General features: G+C 39.8%; 1 protein-coding gene across 4 annotated transcripts in view; it reads right to left on the reverse strand.

Moving 5' to 3' along the window:
• Positions 1 to 20,925, reverse strand: part of YAP1 (Yes1 associated transcriptional regulator) — a 451,661-nt gene that overhangs the window by 353,850 nt on the left and 76,886 nt on the right. For 2 of the 4 annotated variants that reach the window (XM_063127126.1, XM_063127125.1), the window contains exons 7-9: positions 13,305 to 13,432; positions 11,050 to 11,162; positions 5,366 to 8,195 (exon numbers count right to left, since the gene is read on the reverse strand). In XM_063127126.1, coding sequence (XP_062983196.1) covers positions 7,957 to 8,195; positions 11,050 to 11,162; positions 13,305 to 13,432 — 480 coding nt within the window. In that variant the 3' untranslated portion in view covers positions 5,366 to 7,956. Of the gene's footprint in view, positions 1 to 5,365; positions 8,196 to 11,049; positions 11,163 to 13,304; positions 13,433 to 20,925 lie in introns of those variants that run through there. The other 2 variants (XR_010025488.1, XR_010025487.1) reach the window with 2 other exon arrangements.

A 20,925-nucleotide genomic window follows, 5' to 3' on the forward strand; every position in this document is an offset into this window, starting at 1 on the left:
AATAATAATAATAATAATAATAATGACATCAACAACAGGTGTATGCCGCTGTTTGGAGGACAGAAGAGCCATGCCTGAACAGTTTGACCCAGAAAATATTACCAAGGTAGAAGAAGCCTCTCTGTTAGGTGCAGAGAATGACTGCTTCCTTTCTAGGAAGTTGTACAAAGGTGAACACTGAGACAGATTTCACAGGACTTCCCAGAACGTGACTTCACCTTCTATTTCCACACTGAAAATGGCTGTGAACAGTACACCAGAAACCTTACAGAACTGTGATGTGCGTATATGCGAGCACACATCTGAACTGTGCCCCTGGGTAGATGGCCCAGTTACAACGTCTAGGCCAGGCACCTTTAACATTGCCCATAGCAGTATGAGCAGGGATGTTCTTCGTTTCCTTATTAAACGGTCCTGTAAGTGGCAGATGTGTGTTTACCTAGGCATTTCAAACAGGGGTGTAGTCAGAGGCTAAGGATGTGGGAGAGGCATTTTGTCATGTTGGTTCTTATTCCAAGCTAAGAAAAACAAATGTCACCCTAATCCAGGGTGTTTTGAGTATTAGTCATGCAATTGTTGATGGTTTTGTTTACCCTTGATTAACTTTCAAATGATTTATTGTCTTCCTCCAATTCAACTGAATTCCCCTCTCCCTAGGTCCGGGGGTTGGAGTGGGGAGGCTACAGAGTTCAAAAACTGTTAACATAATGTGCATGTTACTGTCAGATACAGTCAGGATTACTTATTCTGAAATGGTTATCACCAAGGGACAATAGCTTGAAACTGGCAAAAATAATTCTGAAATAAAGAGAGAAATCCTGAGGCTCTGAATAAGGCAAAGAGTTGTATCCAGAATCTGCTTTCTATGGACAGAAGGGCTCCACTTATACAAAGTGCCTCTCCCCAATTTGGGGGAATCCCCCTCCCACAAGCTGTCACGGGGAGATCACGGGGAAGTCCGCTTCCTCCAGCCCATCTGCACACACACCTAAATCTAGATCCAACCCAAGAATTGAAGTTGCACGGCAGCCAAGAGCCATCTCGGAACCATTCTCGGAACCAGTCGTCCAAGGGGGCATAAGGAGGTAGCCCTAAAATAAAGTAAACTCCCCGCCCCCCGTTTGCATACAAACCAGTTGCCTGATTGCCTGTGGCATGTGAAAGCTGCCCCCAGCCAACTAAAGCAGGGAAACATTACAAGACACTGGTTATTTTTCTTTGGCCACACATGTTTATTGTTTATATTAGAAGTATGCCAAGATTTGGCATGGACCCAGATTTGGCGCTTTAAAAAATGGTTGATTCTATTTGGATCAATTTGGAGGCTGTTTGCTTCAACTTGGGTACCAAACATGAGCCAGGATTTGGAAATCTGAGACATAGTGCCTCCCATTGATTATTATAAGAAATCAAGGAATGGCTTTAATTCCCCCCCCCCACACACACACACATACACTTTGTTAGAATTGAAGATTTGCAGGTGGAATAACCTCTTAGGAGGGGGATTACTCCTGTCAAATATCAGAAAAATAGGTGCAGGTGGGTTTTTTGTGCTATGTGCATTATTATTATTATTATTATTATTATTATTATTAATAATAATAATAATAATTTTAAAAAGGGAACTGTTGATAGCAGAATTGGATGAAACTTTCAGGAGTAATTACCCCTTCTGAGGGGATTGAGGCTGTTATGTTTCAGATGTTTGGTAGAAAACTGCAGCTCTTGCTGCCCCACCAGTAAGGATGGGGCAGCAAGAACCTGCTATAGGCAAACAGAATCATAGAATCATAGAATAGCAGAGTTGGAAGGGGCATACAAGGCCTAAAGCATCCCCGACAGATGCTTGTCCAGCTGCCTCTTGAAGGCCTCCAGTGTGGGAGGGCCCACAACCTCCCTAGGTAGCTGATTCCATTGTCGTACTGCTCTAACAGTCAGGAAGTTTTTCCTGATGTCCAGCCGGAATCTGGCTTCCTTTAACTTGAACCTGTTATTCCGTGTCCTGCACTCTGGGAGGATCGAGAAGAGATCCTGGCCCTCCTCTGTGTGACAACCTTTCAAGTACTTGAAGAGTGCTATCATGTCTCCCCTCAATCTTCTCTTCTCCAGGCTAAACATGCCCAGTTCTTTCAGTCTCTCTTCATAGGGCTTTGTTTCCAGAGCCCTGATCATCTTGGTTGCCCTCCTTTGAACACGCTCCAGGTTGTGCTGTTTTCCCCCATCAACTCCACACACACCAGAAATTGCCAGTTTAGTTGTTTGGTCCTGTTCCCCCACAATCTTGGGTTGTGCTAGCTTTGTGCTAGCTGGCTCAAAGGATCAAGTTGTTAGTTTTGAACCACTGAAGCAAAGGCATTACACAAAAGCAAGATCTTGATCTCCTTGTTTATGAAGACAATTTATAGTTCTGGAATTACTTGTACTGGGCCAAACCGAAGGAGCCAGAAAATCCATATATAGGCTTGAGAACTGCCAGGGTACTTAGAATTCAGAACAGAAAACAGCTATGCCACACAACCTAAATTCATATGTCACTGTTTCACAGAAAGGCAAGGTTAAAGGTTATGGAAAACTCAGTTATTTTCCAAGAATTTGCACTACATCATGGTAGGCAAGTGGTAGTTATCCAACATCACTGGAAGTATTAGAAAGTCAAATTTTCTTTCCATCCTGACCTCAGTTACCTGCACATGAAAACCTAAGTACCCAAGAGGTATTTGGTCACCTCCGTCTCCACTGTGCTGATAAATGCTGGCCATTTAGGAAGTCACACTTTCAGAAAAAGTGGGAATACGTCCACTGTTTTCCTCCCCACACCCAATACAAAGTGCAGGACAGAAGCCACATTTGTCACAAACTCCATCATTCTTGCTCATTTGGCAGGAGTTGACCTGCCCTGGAGCAAAGCTGGGGAAGAAACCTTCTGGCCCCTGAGATCTGTCCCAAGACTGAGAGGCAGCTGATGTCTCTAGAGGTCTTGGGGTCAGTCTTCTCAGCCTTCCAAGTTATCTTTTGTCTAACAACTTCTTTATCCATCCCTTCCTTTTAGATCTTTAGATCTCTCCTCCACTTTCCAGCCCAAGCATGTCACTTCTTTCCTAGTCTGGGAAGTTTGGGTCCCCCCTTTGTGTACTCTTGTTGTTGTCATCTTTGGAATGGATACTTCCTCTTTGTTAGCTTGACTTTCCACACTCTCACCAATCTTTCTCCTTCTCAAATGGCTTGCCTCCTTTTCATTTCTCTGTGCTGCCTTGCTTCTTTCTCTGGCCCTGCTAAATGGCGTCAGTTATGTTTCTGGAGCTGGATCCTTCTCAGTTAACCCTTCCATCTCCTCCTGATCTCTGCTCTACAACTTGTTTTGCTGGATCCAGGCTTTCCGGGCAGCTTCATCGATTCTGGAGGAGACCTCTGGGAGCCACCAGATCATGAGAAGCTCCTTGTCCCATGACTAGATGGAGGGATCACAAGGTAAGCCCTAGTGGAGATGACAATGATTTGTTGTTAAGAGCATCCTCCACTGATCGTAATGTGATAGAAATTGTTAATGCATGCTACACTGACAACGTAGACAAATGATTCCCAGGTCCCACACTGCTGAGAGAAGGGATAAATTATGAGTTGGATTTAACCAACTCACAATCGAGTTGAAAATTGGCCTACCAGCGATCTACCAATTGTGAGAACTGGTAAATAAATGGGAAATATGTACAGCTTGCACCTCAAGCAAAGCTAGGAAATGTAACCTAGGGTGCAATGCTATGCATGTTTAGACAGAAAATGTCCTACAACTCCCAGCATCCCCCAAAACAGCATGACTAGCTGGAGCATGCTGAGAGTTGTAGGATGCTTCTCTGTCTAAACATCCATAGGATTGCATTCTTAAAAGATTCACTAAGCATTGTTCAAAAATCATAAAGCTAATAAATGGTCTTAACAACTTTGTTAGTAACTTGCATATACTTTGAGCCAGTGCAAGATATACACAACACAATACTGTAAAATTAATGAATATATGGCAAACATGTGGTGTGTTAGGGTAGTTTCTCAAAAATCTAAATCAATTGGACTATGGTGCATATCTACCCACATCTCCTCACAGCTCAAATAACAGACCTACAACGTTTATCGGTTGCAAAACTGACTCCTTCAAATTCTCAAGAGCACACTGGCATATACCGGAGTTAGAGCTATGTCTTGTATTGGGTGCTTCCCCTACCCTCAGTCCAAAGCAAATGGGGTAGGCTGAACACACAAAAGTACATCCATGAACACGAGGGACAGGGGTTCTTGAGAATGGTGACTGCCTGCAAATATTCTATTGTATTTTGATAACGACAAGAACTAAACTCTATTCGTAATTTTCAGATTCCCAGTATTCAGCATTCTCTGTCAGCGTTTAGGTGAGAAATTCCTCATGTCCTCCCATAAAAACCAAACAAGACATTGTAAGCGCAAAGTATATATTTGTATCATGTAAAACAATAAAAGCAATGAAAAAACGTATTACATAAAAGAAAATAATGTAACAGAATTTTACTATGGTACCTAACAGAGGCATGCTCTTACATCTAAAGAAAATATAACATTCATAACTATATATATATATTTGAAAAAGTTGTGTTTCAGAGTTCTCTAATAGAAAACATTTTAAAATACGGAGGTTTTTCACCTAATGGGAAAAAGTGTCATTTTTGACAGACGTACACACCTGCCTGTGATATAAAAAAAATCTCATGATTGCTAGCAAAGTCATTTTAATATGGATTCTCCAGATGTGCAAAAGCTAGGTTACCATTAATCACTCCAAAATTGTCTCTCCATCTCTTGCATTGCTTGAGTTCCAACACTGATTGGTACAATTTGTGATCCATATGATTGACAGAAACAGCACATATTCCAAAGCAGTTATGCTGCCAGACATAGACAAGAATTCATAAGCTTCTGAACACGCTGCACTTTAAAAAAAAATACCTAGAAACTAAAAAGTTAGGACAGTAATCTGTTTAAATATATACACCAATCAATACAAAATACTACCCATAACACTTTGCTTTTTTGCATTTCAATACAAAAAAAAGTTAAGCCACTTTGTCAAGTGATAGATTTGAATAAAAACTTCCAATCAGTCTGGTTTGTTTGTTCTTCTTCTGTCAACAGTACAAGTCATCTCTAAGGCACATTTCCCATCAAATGAAGAGGCTTAAAAAGTAACTAGAGTTAAGTACTGCATAAATGACCTAGTGTTAAGAGAAATTCAAGAATTCCCAGTTTTATGTTGGTACCTCTCCAGCAGTGCTACTCGAATACAGTATAAGCTGTGTAGTGTATGTACAAGGCAAAAGATTTATATATTTTTTAAAAAAAGAAGTTTCCAACTTTAAAGCTGAGACCAGGAAAAGCAAACAGAAACTATTTCTGTGCACCTCTATGCAATATGCAGGGTAAGAATTCAGTAGTTCCTACTTGATGTTCAAATAGGTTCAAATGGTCCTCCAGTATCAGACAGAAATGGGCAAACCAAGATGGAGGAACTCTGAACCTCTCACTTTACTTCATTTATAGTTAATTATTTCGTAAGTGTATATACTGGCAGATGACACTGGGGTGATTTATTTGACTAAATCATGTCAACTCATACTTGGTGTCAGTTTGCTTTTTAAAGTATTTTTGGAAAAGTGTGGGGAGACAAGGAATATCGGATTTCCTTAATGGGACTGTGATCCGATAAGAGTTGGGGCCCAAAACGTTTGGTTGGCCACAAGTTGCCCATCATAGAATCATAGAATAGCAGAGTTGGAAGGGGCCTACAAGGTCATCGAGTCCAACCCCCTGTTCAATGCAGGAATCCACCCTAAAGCATCCCTGACAGATGGTTGTCCAGCTACCTCTTCAATGCCTCTAGTGTGGGAGAGCCCGCAACCATCCCTGCATTAAGCTGTGGATTATTGGAATAGGCAAACCTCTTGGTCTCATCTGTTAATTTCATCCCCCCCCCCCAACACACACATCAACTAGAAATGGCCAAATAACTTCAGCCATGTTTTAATATTTCCTAAGCTGAAAGTGAGCACACATTTCAGCCTGAGAAGTTGTTTGATGGCCACATTACAAACCCTTGAAAATAAGAACAACAAATTAATGGGAGTGTTGACAGACTCTTAATGTACTTGCTGGTGCCAATGCGTTTAATTAAAAAAAATACTTCATAGCTTATACTGTAACATTGATTCATGCTCATTTTGTTCACTTAAAAATACTCTTTGGAAAACAACGTAATTCCTACAGACAACTTCAAGGACAATCCTGTTAAAAGTAATGGTATCAAGATGTACTCACGCCTTGACTGCAGTGCTAATCTCTACCACTAAAATATACTACCTACTTGCTCGTGTCACCATCTAACACATATCTTTACAGTCTTCTATATGCACCATGGGCTTATTCGTCAGCATGTTTTTAATGTATCTTATGTTTAGTGTTTGCGTTGCTAGTATTGTAAACTCCGATGACAGTGCAGATAGTATCACAAAACTAAATATAGGAAAGCATCCATTTTCATCCATCAGGGACTTCAGAATCTCAAGCCATTAATTTCATCAGAATTAAAAAGCTCTCCCAATAATGACAAGAGCTGTCCCTTGGTGAAGACTCACAGTGTATTGTTTGCTGTGTTTAAAACTCATCATAAAAGCCATACGGTTGGCCACCTTTAAGCGGCAATCCTAAAAACACTTTAGATGGATGCAGTTTTTCTGAAATAGCTAGTTTTCAAATAAGGGTATTCAGGATTAGTGTTCAGTATGAGTTACAAATTGTAAAGTTTGCCCTAAAACAATCTTTGCTTTAAATTCTGGCACAGTTGTGAAAGATAACCCACCGGTCCTTTAGTCTAATGAATACATTCAAAGCTATCTTTTAAAAAGTTACAAGCAAAATATAGAACTATAGCTATTCACTGGCTACACTAGTTAGGTATAAAAAAAGTCAACCATTTCAGACTTAAATAAGACTAGGTGAAGTCAGGAAATTTAGATTTCACAATTTAAAAATATAAAGAAAAGAAAAAAACCACAAAACCAAAAACAGTTAACTTCTTAACCTACTGCTATAGCTAAAAAAAATCTAGAATTTGAAAAGGAAAAAAAAAGTGAGTTAGAATAAGAGGCAATTATCAAGATTCATAATGTGTTTTATGTAGAATGTGTAGTTTATGGTGCCATAAAGTGTGAACAAGATAATTGAAAGAATTAGCCAGTAGCTAACAATGGGCATAATCCTACAGACATCACTGCCAAGGGTTTTTTATTCATTTCAATGTTGATCAAGCAGCCGTAGTGTCTGATGGATTGAGTCCAACAATAAAAGGCTTCCAGCCTCCTTCTTATCCTTATCTCCAAACCAGTACTGAATTCTTTTGCATCAAATACATCATTTTTGGCTTGCTGGACCAGTAAGTCTTTTTTTTTTGCCACTTGCCACGGACAACAGAGCAAACAACAAGCAGAGTCAGCAACAAGAGGGGTCGTGCAGAGTTAAACTCATCAAAATCCATATTATTAGATATGCAAACAGGTAACAGCACAAAAAGGAATGGCAGTCATAACCCAAAAACCGGACTGGGCTCTCTCTCTTGCCATTTCCCCAACCTCCCTCTCCATTACCACCATGTTGAACAGTAGTTGCAACAGCAAAAAAAAAAAGGTAAAAAAAGATAAAACAAATCATCTAATTCTTCAGAGTCAACTGTGAAAGAGGTCAGCAGTATAACAGCAGCGATTGGACAAGGAAGAACAAAATATGGATGAAAAGAATCTGGAGTATTTTGTTCATTTGCTTGTTTTCCTCTCTGATCATAAGCCAAGAAGGTTTTGCCATACAGGCGTGTTCTCAACATCAGGAACGTGTCTTATCTCCTTAGATCCTTCAAAGATTTCAAACTCCATCTCCCTGAGGCCCCTATAACCAGGTAAGAAAGCTTTCTTTATCTAGCTTGGTGGCTGCCAATACGGACTCCATGTCATTAAGGATATCGGAACTCAAAGCTTCTTGTAGGCTTGGCATCAGTTCCTCTCCTTCTATATTCATGGCATCTCCTTCCAGCGTTCCAAGGTCCACGTTAGTCCCTGGAATGGCTTCAAGGTAGTCTGGAAAACGGTTCTGATGGGAGGGGATATTGCTTTGGTTGATACTGTCACCTAGATGCAATATGAACACAAAGCAGGAATGTTAAATACATGCAAAGCATCAAACAGCACAAGACATGGAGAAATTGAGGAGTTGGTAGTAGCCAACCTGTGGAATACATCATGCTTCCAAAGTCATTCTTGACTGACCCATTCTCTCCATTAAACACTGCATCCTTCTGTTGCTCACTACACATATGGAAAACAGTAAGAACCACCACACAGTGGCCAGAGGTATGGGTAGTGGCCAACATTTTTTCTTGAGTGTGTCATAAACCAAGATGAAAATATGGGATAGAGTACCACTCTGGCATGCATGCAGGCAACCTAGGGTCCTCTAGCTATCTTGATTATGACTCCCATTAGCCCAAGCCATCATGACCAACCATCAGGGCTTATGGGAGTTGTAGTCCAGAACATCAGCAGGGCACCAGGTTGCCTATACCTTAATGTGATTTTTCCTTGCCTCTAATCATGAAGCACCTCAATGGTGGGCCTTCACTGTAGCAGCACCCACCCTCTGGAAAACCCTCCCTTGTGCGGTTCGGGAGGCGGAAAATGTAATATCCTTCCAACGCCTCCTGAAAACTTATCTTTTTAGACAAGCTTTCCCTGGACTATAACTTATCCTAGTTTTATATGATAGTTTTAAAGTTTTAAATCTTGTCTTTCTGTATATTATTATCTACGGTGTGCTGAGAAGCAAGTTTACAGGTGCGACTATGACACAGTTAGGTCTTAAGCCTTCCTTTTCTGGTCCAAGAACAGCCCAAATCACTACTGTCTGTGCCGGTTGTGGCATCATGCTACAGGATAGCTACCCATGAAGCATAGGTATGCAGGAGAGGCCTTCCCAACAGAGATGGTAAGGCTCTGGAAAGTAGCGCAGCCAATCACCATATTGAGCAATAGAACCAGTCACTATATTCATCAATTAAAGTTTTCTATCACTCTGAACAACCCTGTAAACAGTCCTGAAATATATTATGAGGGGTGATGTAAACTTTTTTTTAAATAAATATAAAAATTTAAAAGAAAAATGCACAATTAGCATTTAACATATTTAATAGGTGCCATATTTATTAGCTACTCTAAACTCCACATTCTTTAATTGGAAACCCTAAAAGTGGAATATCACTTGTAAATCATGTGATCAGGACACAAAACCATGCACAGAAGCTATTGGAACTAACTGCAGCAGACAGCGAGGCAAACTGCTGTTTTCGCCATCTCTATTTGCAGGATCACCTTCTCCCATACAATCCGCCCCACACATTCAGGTCCTCTGGGGAGAACTTACTTCAGTCAGCCAAATTTAGGCTGACAATTGTCACCCAGAGGAACCTTTCTTCTGTCGCCTGCAGACTGTAGGCGACAGTAGACTGTAGGCCTGCTGGAGGAGATTCGTCAACTTAACTCTCTTCTGGCAAGCCTAGCCAGATAAATTTTAAACCAAGCATTTTAAGATGTCTTGATTGTTATTTTGATATTGTATTGGTTTTATATGCTTTTTCAATTAATTTTATGTATTTGATTTATATTATATTGTTGTACTAATGCTTTTCCCTTCCTTGATCCAAAGGGAGAGGCGGGTAAGAATTATTATTACTACTACTACTACTACTACTATTATTCTTAATAAAGACTAGTGTCTTCTGGCAGGCCTACCCAGAAGAATTTTAAGATGCTGTGATTGTTATTTTAATATTGTATTGGTTTTATATGTTCTTTTAACTAATTTTATGTATTTTATTTAGTGTTGTTCCCTGCCTCGATCCAGAGGGAGAGGCTGGTAATAAATAAATGTATTATTATTATTATTATTATTATTATTATTATTATTATTATTGGCGGCTATCACCAGCTGGGCTTGGGCCCTCATAGAGGCCATCAGAACCATCTGTCCACTGAAGAAGAGAAGGCTGGGATGCAAGACTATTTTTGGAGCTCTACTGGGGCATGTTGCAGCAGGCCCATACGCTCCGGGGGTGGTAGTGTTGTCTTGTAATGAAAAACTAGTAGTGCCCAAGTTTTCTTTTTGCACCCTTCCTCTCAACCCCTCCCCCTTTTTAAGTGCTGTGTATTTTAGATTGTAAACCTAGCAGCAGAGACTGCTATAAACTGCTCTGGAAGCCTTTTTCAGCTGAAGGGACAGATTAAAACAAATGTTTTAAATACATCAAATAACCTTGTTTTGCTCAATTATTACAGCTGCAATGTGGTCTGAAGGTTATTAACGATGGTGGTTTATATGAAGAGATCTATGGGGCCTGCAATGTATAAAGCCAATGGGAGGGGCAGGAGAACTTGTACAGTAGACACAGTGAGTAGGAAATATGGCGAATTTAGGACACAACAGCACCAGACCATGATACACTGAACACATTCTTAGAACACACAAGGGCCAGGAAAGTATTTAAGAATGCACCTAAAGGAAGCTATAGCACGTTTGGTAGAATTACTAGAAACCCAAAATATCTTAAATTTTCAGAACAGGCAATCAATCAATCATTCAATCTTTCGAAGGTTGGAATGCCACAAAAATTCACTAAAGCAGCTGGAAAAAATATCCACGTCAGGGAGGTGGGGAGAGCCAATCTCATACAACCTCAGAATCAGCTAAACAGAGATGATTTTATAGAATCATATTGCTAGAAGGGGTCTTGCAAGGCACCCGCTGGAGTACTGACTTTCCTGCCACTTAAACTGATTAGACAGTGTTCTGCCCTCGGGAATGAGGAAGGGCAAGAGGGTGAAGTAATGTTGACGTTACCCAAAAGTGCACATTTCCCTCCTCTGCATTATTAGTTGGCCAAGCTATGGGAAGTATCCATTAAGAGTTCAACTGGAAGGAAAGGAAACAAACCTGTATCCATTTCATCAACACTGTTGAGGAAATCGTCTGGAGTTCTGGGGACACTGTAACTGCTCATGCTGAGGCCACTGTCTGTGCTCTCATCTCTTGAATGATAAGTTCCACTGTAAGGAAAATACATATTTGAAATTGCTTTTTTTTTTAAAGGAACACTGCAGTCCTCATTGTCCAAACCATTAGTTTGCATCAAGAAAAGCTGAATTCTGTCCTCAGTAATAATAATGTGAACGAAGGTTCTCTGGATGCATTTATTAAACCATACAACAAATCCATGACCACAGCTAACACAAAAAAGCTATCAGAATTGTGGGGAATAATGCATGCAATCCCATATAGTACAATAGGCTTTCCAGGAGATGGATGGAAGAGGAAAAGCAATTTCTTTTCCTGTTTTTGAGAGATATACCTGGACCATGGAATGCTATCGGTAAGAGGCCGATATAGAATTTGGTAATTAAGCTCATTCTTGGGGGAAAAAAACATTAAGTGAAGAATAAATGGGAAATGTGTCTTGCGATTACTGTGGGACACTTCATCTTGATCTTGAGTACATGTTTGCTTTTAAAACATCTTTCCCTCAAAATACTGATCAGTTATATTGCCAGTCTTCCACCCGCAAACGTAAGCTTCTAAGTGTGTGTGTGTAAAACCTTCACTCTGAAATATGTGAGACATACATACAACTAAACGATGTGGAAATCATTTGTAGGTGGAACCAATTCAGTGCGCACACAAAATCCTACAAATGACAATATCCATTGTAAGACAAATGTATTTCGGGGCGTGGTTGGTTGTCCCATTCTAAAATATAGCAGTTGTTCAACATAGTTGCTGCCACCAACTTCCTATAGACAATTAAACCAATTAGGATTAGGCTGTTGACATTAGGATTAGGCTGTTGACAATCACTATTCTGGAATCTCGTTTTAGCTATGGCTACAGATGCAGGCATAGAATATACAGGAAAGCTGCAGGTGTAATCGAAGCCCATTTATAGTGGTCATAGCGGTGGTTGAGGTTTTGTATGGCTGCACTTGCAAAAAACAGTTGATCCTTGCTTTTATGGTACTGACTTATACAATAATGAATTGTAGAGGTCAATGAAAAGGGTTTGGTGGCCACATTTGAGAGACCACGAGCTGGAGCATATCTACTTGCAAGCAAGTTCCAGTAGAAATCAATCTGTGTGTTTCTCTTAGCATGTTTATGACTGAAGGTGTATATTTGGAAAAGCTGATGCAGGCCCCTTAATATTTTGTTCTGACTTTATACTGTTAGTTTTACCCTACCCAGTGCCTGTTTACCCTACCCTGTGCCTGTTTGCATTCTCTTCCCCTCCTTATTGTTTTATTATGATTTTATTAGAATGTAAGCCTATGCGGCAGGGTCTTGCTATTTACTGTTTTACTCTGTACAGCACCATGTACATTGATGGTGCTATATAAATAAATAAATAAATAATAATAATAATAATGTTCTTAACTTTTATGCTGTATTTTGTATTTGTGCTTTTAACCTGTTGGTTGTTTTATTATGGTTTTAATTTTTGTGAACCACCCAGAGACCTTTGGCTATTGGGTGGTATAAAAATGTAATAAAGAAAGAAAGAAAGAAATCAGATTTGAAAACTACACAAATTTATCAACAGTATTTTTTTAGATGCTTGGGTCTACATGTGTACAACAATGAGGGCTAGAAACATGTCTTAAAAATCAAAATTAGATGCACAGCATTGTTAACAACACTGCACAAGCCATGGGAATGAACTTTAGAAAAGGCTAGCCTACAAGCCTTGTAATATGATATGTAAAATCTTATCACTGCTTCCTGTGTCAATGCTACAAAGGATAAAAATAGAACCGGGAATGCTGCAGAAACTCCTTAAATAGAGCCCCACAGTAAACTTCATGGCTAGCTTTTAAAAAGCTTTTCCGAGTCAGTAATTCTAAACGGCTGCACATTAATCGACTTGCGCCTGGGCAAACATGTTATGACTTTGAAGACAAACCCTTCCTACAAGTCTGAACAGTTGACTTCCTCCCACAGGAGACAGCTTTTAATCCTCAACTTGAAAAAAGAAAAGAAAAAAGAAAGAAACCTGGACTTGCCATTTAAGGCAAGATTCATTTACAGCTGTGGTTCTTGGAACAGACAGATGTTCAAAACAGACGATTACATGCACTAAACAGAATCTGAAAATCATCATCTTTGGTGAAACAAAACCACTAGTAGCGACAGCTACTAACCTGTTAAGAAAAGGATCTGAACTATTTGTGGTCATTGTTCTGAGTTCTTGAGACATCCCAGGAGACGATACTGGATTCTGAGAGCCATCTTGTTCCATACTGGGAAGCTGACTACGAAGAGCCAATTCCTGCCAACCAAGAAATGACTGCATTCATAAATCCATGCAAGATTCACCATTCCTAATCAGCACTGAAGGACAGACAAGTTTATGCTATGCAAATAGCACACAAATGCTATGTAAAAATAAAAGGACTGTCGAGTCTCACACTTGTGGCACTATCAATTTATATCTAGAATTAAAGGCAGCACTACCCACTGGGAAACGTGCTTAGGAAGATGGCTAATGCACACATATCCTGCTTGTGGTATAACGAGATAAGCATCTCATTAGCCACTTTGGAAACAGAACGCTGGACTAAACAAGTCTTTGGTCTGATCCAGCATGGCTCCTCTTATGTTCTTAGTTCATTTCACCTTTGTATCACATTGTCCCATAACTACCTTTTATACATTTCATGTACTTCTTCTTTCTAGAAGTGGATACCTAGTCTTAAAGCTGCATTTGCACAACTCTAACAACCACACACACGTTGTAATAAATTTGATACAATTGGCCAAGGGAAAGCAAGGAAGGGTAATCCTGAGATGAGATTGTGAAGTCAATAAATTCTAGAGACATGAAATAGTCAATGATTTAGCAGCTGAAATTAACAAAGCTTAGTGGATACACAAATTCATTATTAGAAAATGAAACTACTCCAAACAATGCAGAATGCCAAAATTTCTGTCTAGATCAATTGTGCAAAAAAGCTTGTATTTCCTGTTAGAAGGATCTTTTGGAATGAATGAGGCTTCGGAAAGATGCAAGGCAAGAACACAGTTGAGAGAGCACCAGGTTAGGGGCATGAGAAACCTAAATTTAAGATCCACTTCTTTCATACACTCAGTAAGGCCATAGCTTCAATTGTTTACTGGAAAACGAGAGATAATACTGACTTATCTTAAAAGGAGTGTTGTGAGTATTACTGCATAAGAACTGTATAGGATTTTGCAAATAAAAATCTTTATTTTACTAGTAAGTAGTACTAAATCATAGTTGGCCAATGTGAAGTAGGCTGAAATACATTAGGACAGGATCCAAGGGGCCTTGCTACTATGTTATAGTCAGCCATGCCTGCCTGCACGCCCATACTGAATTGCCACTGCCTCCTGGACTTAAACTAAAAGTTGCCCCAAGGCATAGTGAGAGAGGGATACACATATATAGTAGTGCAAACTATAATTGCACACTCATACCTTGGACTTGACTTGCAGCACACTTGTCTATTGGCCACTGCTGGAGGCTAGAGATACGAATGGTCAAATTAAAGCAGATTAAAGTGAAGATTTGTTGATAGCAAGTAGTTTTACCAGTCCGGCATAATGCCATCAAAAGAACGAAAAGCAAAAAGCAGCTTTAAAATAACTTTAAATAAATAAATGACTAGTTAATCCTTTTTGGCAAGCCTGACGTAACCATTATATTGCTACATTAAAGCAATATGGAAGTGGAAGTCAAAGCTACCACTTCCCAGTTGAAGAACACCTGGAGAATCCCTAGATGAAGGAAGAACAGATGGGTATGAGCTTCTAGTTAGGATGCAGTGTGAAATAAATAGTTGGGAGTGGCAGCCATTATAGCAGGGGATAGGAGAGAATACAAATCAAGCGACCTGGTTGGGGAAAAGAAATACTAGTGTTCATTGTTAGGTGCGTAGCTGTTCAAAAGTGTTCAGAGGTCTGAAGATGATGGGGACATTTCAGCTTTCAGAACTCAAAATGGGATGCATCCTGCTGATCAACTGATGAAAGGCACTCCATAGGTGCCAGCAAACTACCCAAACCTGTCAAGGATACTCCATTAGGTATACAGGAGGTTGCCTTGCACTGTGTCAGGCAGTGTCACAAATGGGCATGCCCTGGCAACTTTAGCAAGGATTGTGGGAGTCTACTCTCCTTCAAACCTTTCCCAAATACCATGTTCCATTTTCCCCCTGTAGATTTTATCTTCCCTCTTAATCTATATTGCATCTACCAAACGAATTCATCACGTTTTAATCTACAAATGCGTACACCACCCTCATCAAGCTCCCATGAAGTTAATGGAATTCTCCAGAAAACACACACGTAACAATAGCAACTTCAGATACTAACGCTTATCCTTTTTTAAAAAATGAAGATGGAAAAAGTAGGGATAAAAGGCTTATGAAAGGATTGTTAGTAATTACAGTTTACTAATAATCAAATTCCTAAAGTGTGGAAGGTTCTCTGTATTTAGTATTTCCAAGTCTTGGGGGGGAAAATGCTTAGAAACCTAAGCTTTTACTTCATAAATCAAAAGCATATTAGAAAGCTCCAGTTTTCAGTCCAAGTTTTAAAAATATGTACTGTTCTATATATAAAAAGACAAAGTCTGGAAAAAAATCTGGCTTAGAACTATGACTATTTCTTAATTACTTTTTTAAAAAAGCTATGTCAAACTTTTCTAATGGCCCTTGGGAAAGTAAGACTTAACACTCGTTGTTAGTACAAAATTCTAATTTTGGATATTGCAAAGTGAGCCAAAATGATCCGTCAGCCCCTTGGAGAAGCTACTATAAAAATGAGGTTAGGTTTTTGAAAACTATCCAATTGCTTTCTTAAAGCAATTTGTGTGTGTGTGTGAGAGAGAGAGAGAGAGAGAGAATGTTTGAAGGTTTACAGAACTTCACTGTTTGTCCCAAATTGTGCAATCCTTAACATGGTAAAAACAACATCTACAACCAACGCCCCCCTCTACACTTGAAATTTCATTATCTTACATACTACAGCTCTGACTTCTTGTGTGTGTGTGTGTGTATATATATATATATATATATATATATATATATATATATATATATAGATATAGATATAGATATTACAATAATGTGAATTTGCGCAAAGTTCAGAGTAAAATATTTTATAAGATCAAATCCCCATGCTTCAGGAACCATTAGCCATAAAATCAGCAAGTATTTGGCAGTGGGAAAATGCTAGAGCAATCTGGGTAAAAGCTCCATCTCAGCCACACGAAGTACCAAATTAGAACTTTGGGAAAGTCCTCTGCTACTATGGAAGAGGCAAGCCTTAAGGAGTACAGCTTGCTGTTTGTGAGGTGGTTGAGGAACCCAGTCCGAAACATCCTTCTTTTCAGTATTCCCCCATCCCAATTTGGAAGATGTTTACTACGTATAAAAATATTAAATAAAAAAAATCTAGTTCTAGTAACAACTATTTGCGAGACGTACCCCAGCAAATTACAAGATGGAATTCCACGTAACTATTAAGTCTTGTGCTACATATTCCTCAAGTTGTCTGCATATAACTTCATTTTTCCACTTCTACTATATCAAAGATTTTTCAAAGCCAATTCAATTTAGAAGGTACGTCAAGTCAGTATCCCAAGTTCTCTGTAAGTCTTAGCCCTGTGGTATACAATGGATACATCACTTGCAAGAACAGCAAAGAACCAGGATTAACCCACGATCACTTTCCAATATTGCGTATGCTTTTTACATACACTCTCAAAATACTAGAACCGGGGTCATCCCATGAAGCTTGATTGGTGGGAGATCCAGGACAAATAAGAAGAAGTACTTCACACAGCGAATAGTTAAATTATGGAACTCACTACCACAGGATGTAGTGATGGTCACCAATTTAGATGGCTTTAAAAGGGGGGCTGGATAAATTCCTGGAGACGAAGGCTATCAATGGCTGCTAACCCTGACGGTTGTGTAATACCTTCAGTATCCGAGACAGTTGCTGGGGAACATGGGTGGGAGGGTGCTGTTGCACGATGTCCTGCCTTGTTGGTCCCAGGCCGATGGCTGGTTGGCTACTGTGTGAACAGAGTACTGACTAGATGGACCCTTGGTCTGATCCAACATCAGGGCACTTCTTATATTCTCACCACAGGTGGGGAAAATCAGCACAACCCTGACATTTCCAGCATCAGGGGATATTGGGATGATATACCCTATTATGTTTTGATGGCATCATAAGTATCCTTATGCAGCTGAAAATACTGACATGATTGTGCAAGCAAATAGAATATTTTTGCATAAGAAAAATCCCTAAGATACAAAAATTAGTCTAAAAAATTATCTCCAAGGGTATATCGGCATATATTCCAGAAAACACGTATCTCCAGATATAAGAACTTGGCATCGTGGTGAATAGTTCAATAGAAACAGCTCACAACACAGCAACAGCTAAAGACAATCCACGTGATGGATTACTAGGAAAGGGTTGAAGTTAAAATGAAAAGTATCGTATTTGATATAAATCTGTAGTGCAGCTGCAACTGGAATACTATGTACAAAAAGAAGAACCGACATGACCAGGCCGTACATTTCTTGTGATAAAAAGTCTTTATCCCAATTCAAGCCACAGGAGATAGTATTTAACACCTTGATTAATTGTAGCTCAGCAGTCTCTCATTCTAATTTTCTCTAAAGATTCTTTGCTAAGTAATGGTCACTTTAGGGTCAGTGATGGAGTATCCTGGGAAGTTGAAATGCTCTCCCATTGGTTTTTGAATATTGCCTTTTCTAATGACAGATTTTTGTTCATTTATTCTTTTACGTGGAATTTGGCCTGTTTGTCCTATGTTGAATGCAGTAGGGTGTTGCTGCCAGATGATGGCATATGTTACATTGGAAGATGAGCAGGTGAAATGAGCCCCTGATGTTGAGGGTGTCATTATTATTAGACCCTGTAATAGCATTGCCAGAGTAGACATAAGGACAAACCTGGCATTGGAGTTTGTTGCAGGGTCCGCCCCCTGTGTTTATATCCTTGTTATGTGGCCTGTTGTTGCTAATGAGTATCTGTTTTAAGTTGAGGAGCTGTCTGTAAGCAAATACAGGCCTATCACCCAAGGCCTGCGAGAAGGAGGTGCCATTGTCCAGGATAAGCTGTAGGCTCTCTGATGATATATTTGAACGGTTTTAGCTTGGAGCTATAGGTTACAACATGTAGTGTTCAGTCATTTCTCTTATGCTTTTCATTCCCAGAGTGCAGGACATGGAATAATGGGCTCAAGTTAGAGAAAGCCAGATTCCTGCTGGACATCAGGAAAAACCTCCTGACTGTCAGAGCAGTAACACAATGGAACCAGTTACCCAAGGAGGTTGTGGGCCCTGCCACACTAGAAGCATTCAAGAGGCAGCTGGACAACCTTCTGTCAGGGATGCTTTAAGGTGGATTCCTGCATTGAGCAGGGGGGTTGGGCTCGATGGCCTTATGGGCCCCTTCCAACTCTACTATTCCATGATTCTATGATTAGCAAATTGTTCTTGCGTGTTTTGTTTATCTGTTTTTCACTTTGTTGGGTGGTACTGTACTTGGAGGAATACCTGATATAAATCCTTAATTTGTGAGTCTCTGGCACAGTCTGCATTTAACTTCCCTCTGACCTCAGTTATTATAACCCCCCTCCAACCTGTAACCCGAGATAACATTTCAAGCGTCTGATGAAGGGGACTGTAGCCCATGAAAGCTTATGCCATAATAAATCTGTTATTCTTTAAGATGCCCCAAAATGCTTTATTGTTTCTGCTGCAACAGACCAACATGGCCACCTCTCTGGAAATGACATTGTAAACAAAACATCATGGCTATGTTTCAATTCTTGTTAATTTACTTCCTACTGATTACAAAATAGCCAATAGTCTTCATTATGACAAGTAAGTATAAAGGGACTTTACAGAGAAATACAGTTACCAAATATGAATAGAATCTTCCAAATTACTTTAAGCAGAACTGTAGAAGACTCACAGTTTCCACAGACTTACAATATTTAGAGTCAAGCCAAAATAAATCTATCAGACCGTTGGCCCTAATTATTTTTAGCTGCTCTTCTAAGCACTGACACCACTCTATGCTTGGTGTTCTACAGACCCTGAAAATGATCGAACAGGTGTTGCATTCTCCATCTCCCACTTGAGTTTCAGGGTTTCAATGCATTTGCACACTAGCAAAATATTTAAGAGAAAATGAATTTGGAAGCTGAAACAAGGACGAATAATTATGAGAAGAGGAGACAGTTGCTCCTGGAAACATGTTCAAGAAAGAAGGCCTGGGTTAATGAATTAAGGACCCACTTAAAGAAAATACTTATATGCTTGCTTCTAGTAGAGGGGGTCGGCCTAGATAGATAGATAGATGAAGCTGGGTTGACAAAATTGTTTTGCTTCTACTTAAAAGGTATGGTATAGTATAGTCAGAGAAGTGGATCAGAACCAATAAGAGCTAAATTTAAATCTTCGTTCACCTAAATCTTTTAAGCAAGCTTCTTGTTAGATAAGGTACAGGTGGGTGACCAGTGCTTTAAAAAAACCCACTCTGCTCAATAGACCAAATCTCTGGCATCTTGTCAGACTCGACTTTCTCTCTGTATTGGCTTCCTCTGTAAAGTGAGAAGACTAAAAACTTCTCACAAAATTGCCAAAGGGGTGATTAGATAATTACTTCTGATAAGCACAAATGCAGAGTTCTGAAATATCTCACAACACTTCAAACAATTGTAGAAACCCGTCATTGTCTTCATCATCACAACTTTATGTCTCCTAAAACAGAAGAGTGCCAGTCGTGGTGTGGGTTGACCAAGGGAAGTTCAGCACACTTCAAATTTAATTTCAACTGGAGCACACATTTGGTTCATCAGCCCCCACTGGTTTCAAGGAGGGTAAAGTGTTCCTGACTTCTACTGAATTTATTTAAAGTATTTTTACCCTGTATTTCAGTTTTACCTAAGGAGGCATTAAACATAAATCAAAATACCCATCAATCTAAGCACAAGTAAAGTAATAAAATGATACCAACAGCTAAACATTCCTGCTTTCATCACGTCATATATAGATTTATTGCTCCCCCTACTACACAATTTCAGAAGCCCAGAAAACCAGCAGTAGCCATGAATGATACAACAGTAACCTGAACTTGCTTTTTCAGTGAAAGTTCATTTATTTATTACATTTATACTCCACCTTTTTCCTCCTTAAGGAACTTAAGGCAGTGTACACAATCCTCCTCCTCTCCATTTTATCCTCACAACAACCCTGTGAGGTAGGCTGAGCTCAGAGTCTGTGACTGATACAAAGTCAACCACTGGGCTTCCATGGCTGAGTGGGTACTAGAACCCGGATCTCCTGACTCTCAGGCCAACACTCTAGCCACTATACCATGCTGGGTCTTGGTAGTCAAACACAACTGGTGCAGCCATTAAACTTGGTCATCAAACCAACCCAAGTTTATGCGGTGAGGAGCCTAATGCTCCTTTGTCTCCCTCCATCCTACAACTGTGGCAAAACCCTTTCCTCCCAACCAAGCACATAATTTGAGCATTCAAACAAAATGGCAAACTATGGGTTGCCCCAACCCAGTATAAGGAGGCAAAGAACCATCACATGTGAGGGGAGAGAGCCTGAGGCTGCACAAAACTTGCTCGTGTATCACCGGATCATAGTTTGGTATCACAAGCGAACGAGCTCATTATAAAGCCGGCTTATCCATGCAAATAGATGCTCATGTTAATAGTCTGTGTGGAGTAACGTG

Source organism: Elgaria multicarinata, chromosome 5 (genome assembly GCF_023053635.1).
Source record: "Elgaria multicarinata webbii isolate HBS135686 ecotype San Diego chromosome 5, rElgMul1.1.pri, whole genome shotgun sequence".
Taxonomy (NCBI): domain Eukaryota; kingdom Metazoa; phylum Chordata; class Lepidosauria; order Squamata; family Anguidae; genus Elgaria; species Elgaria multicarinata.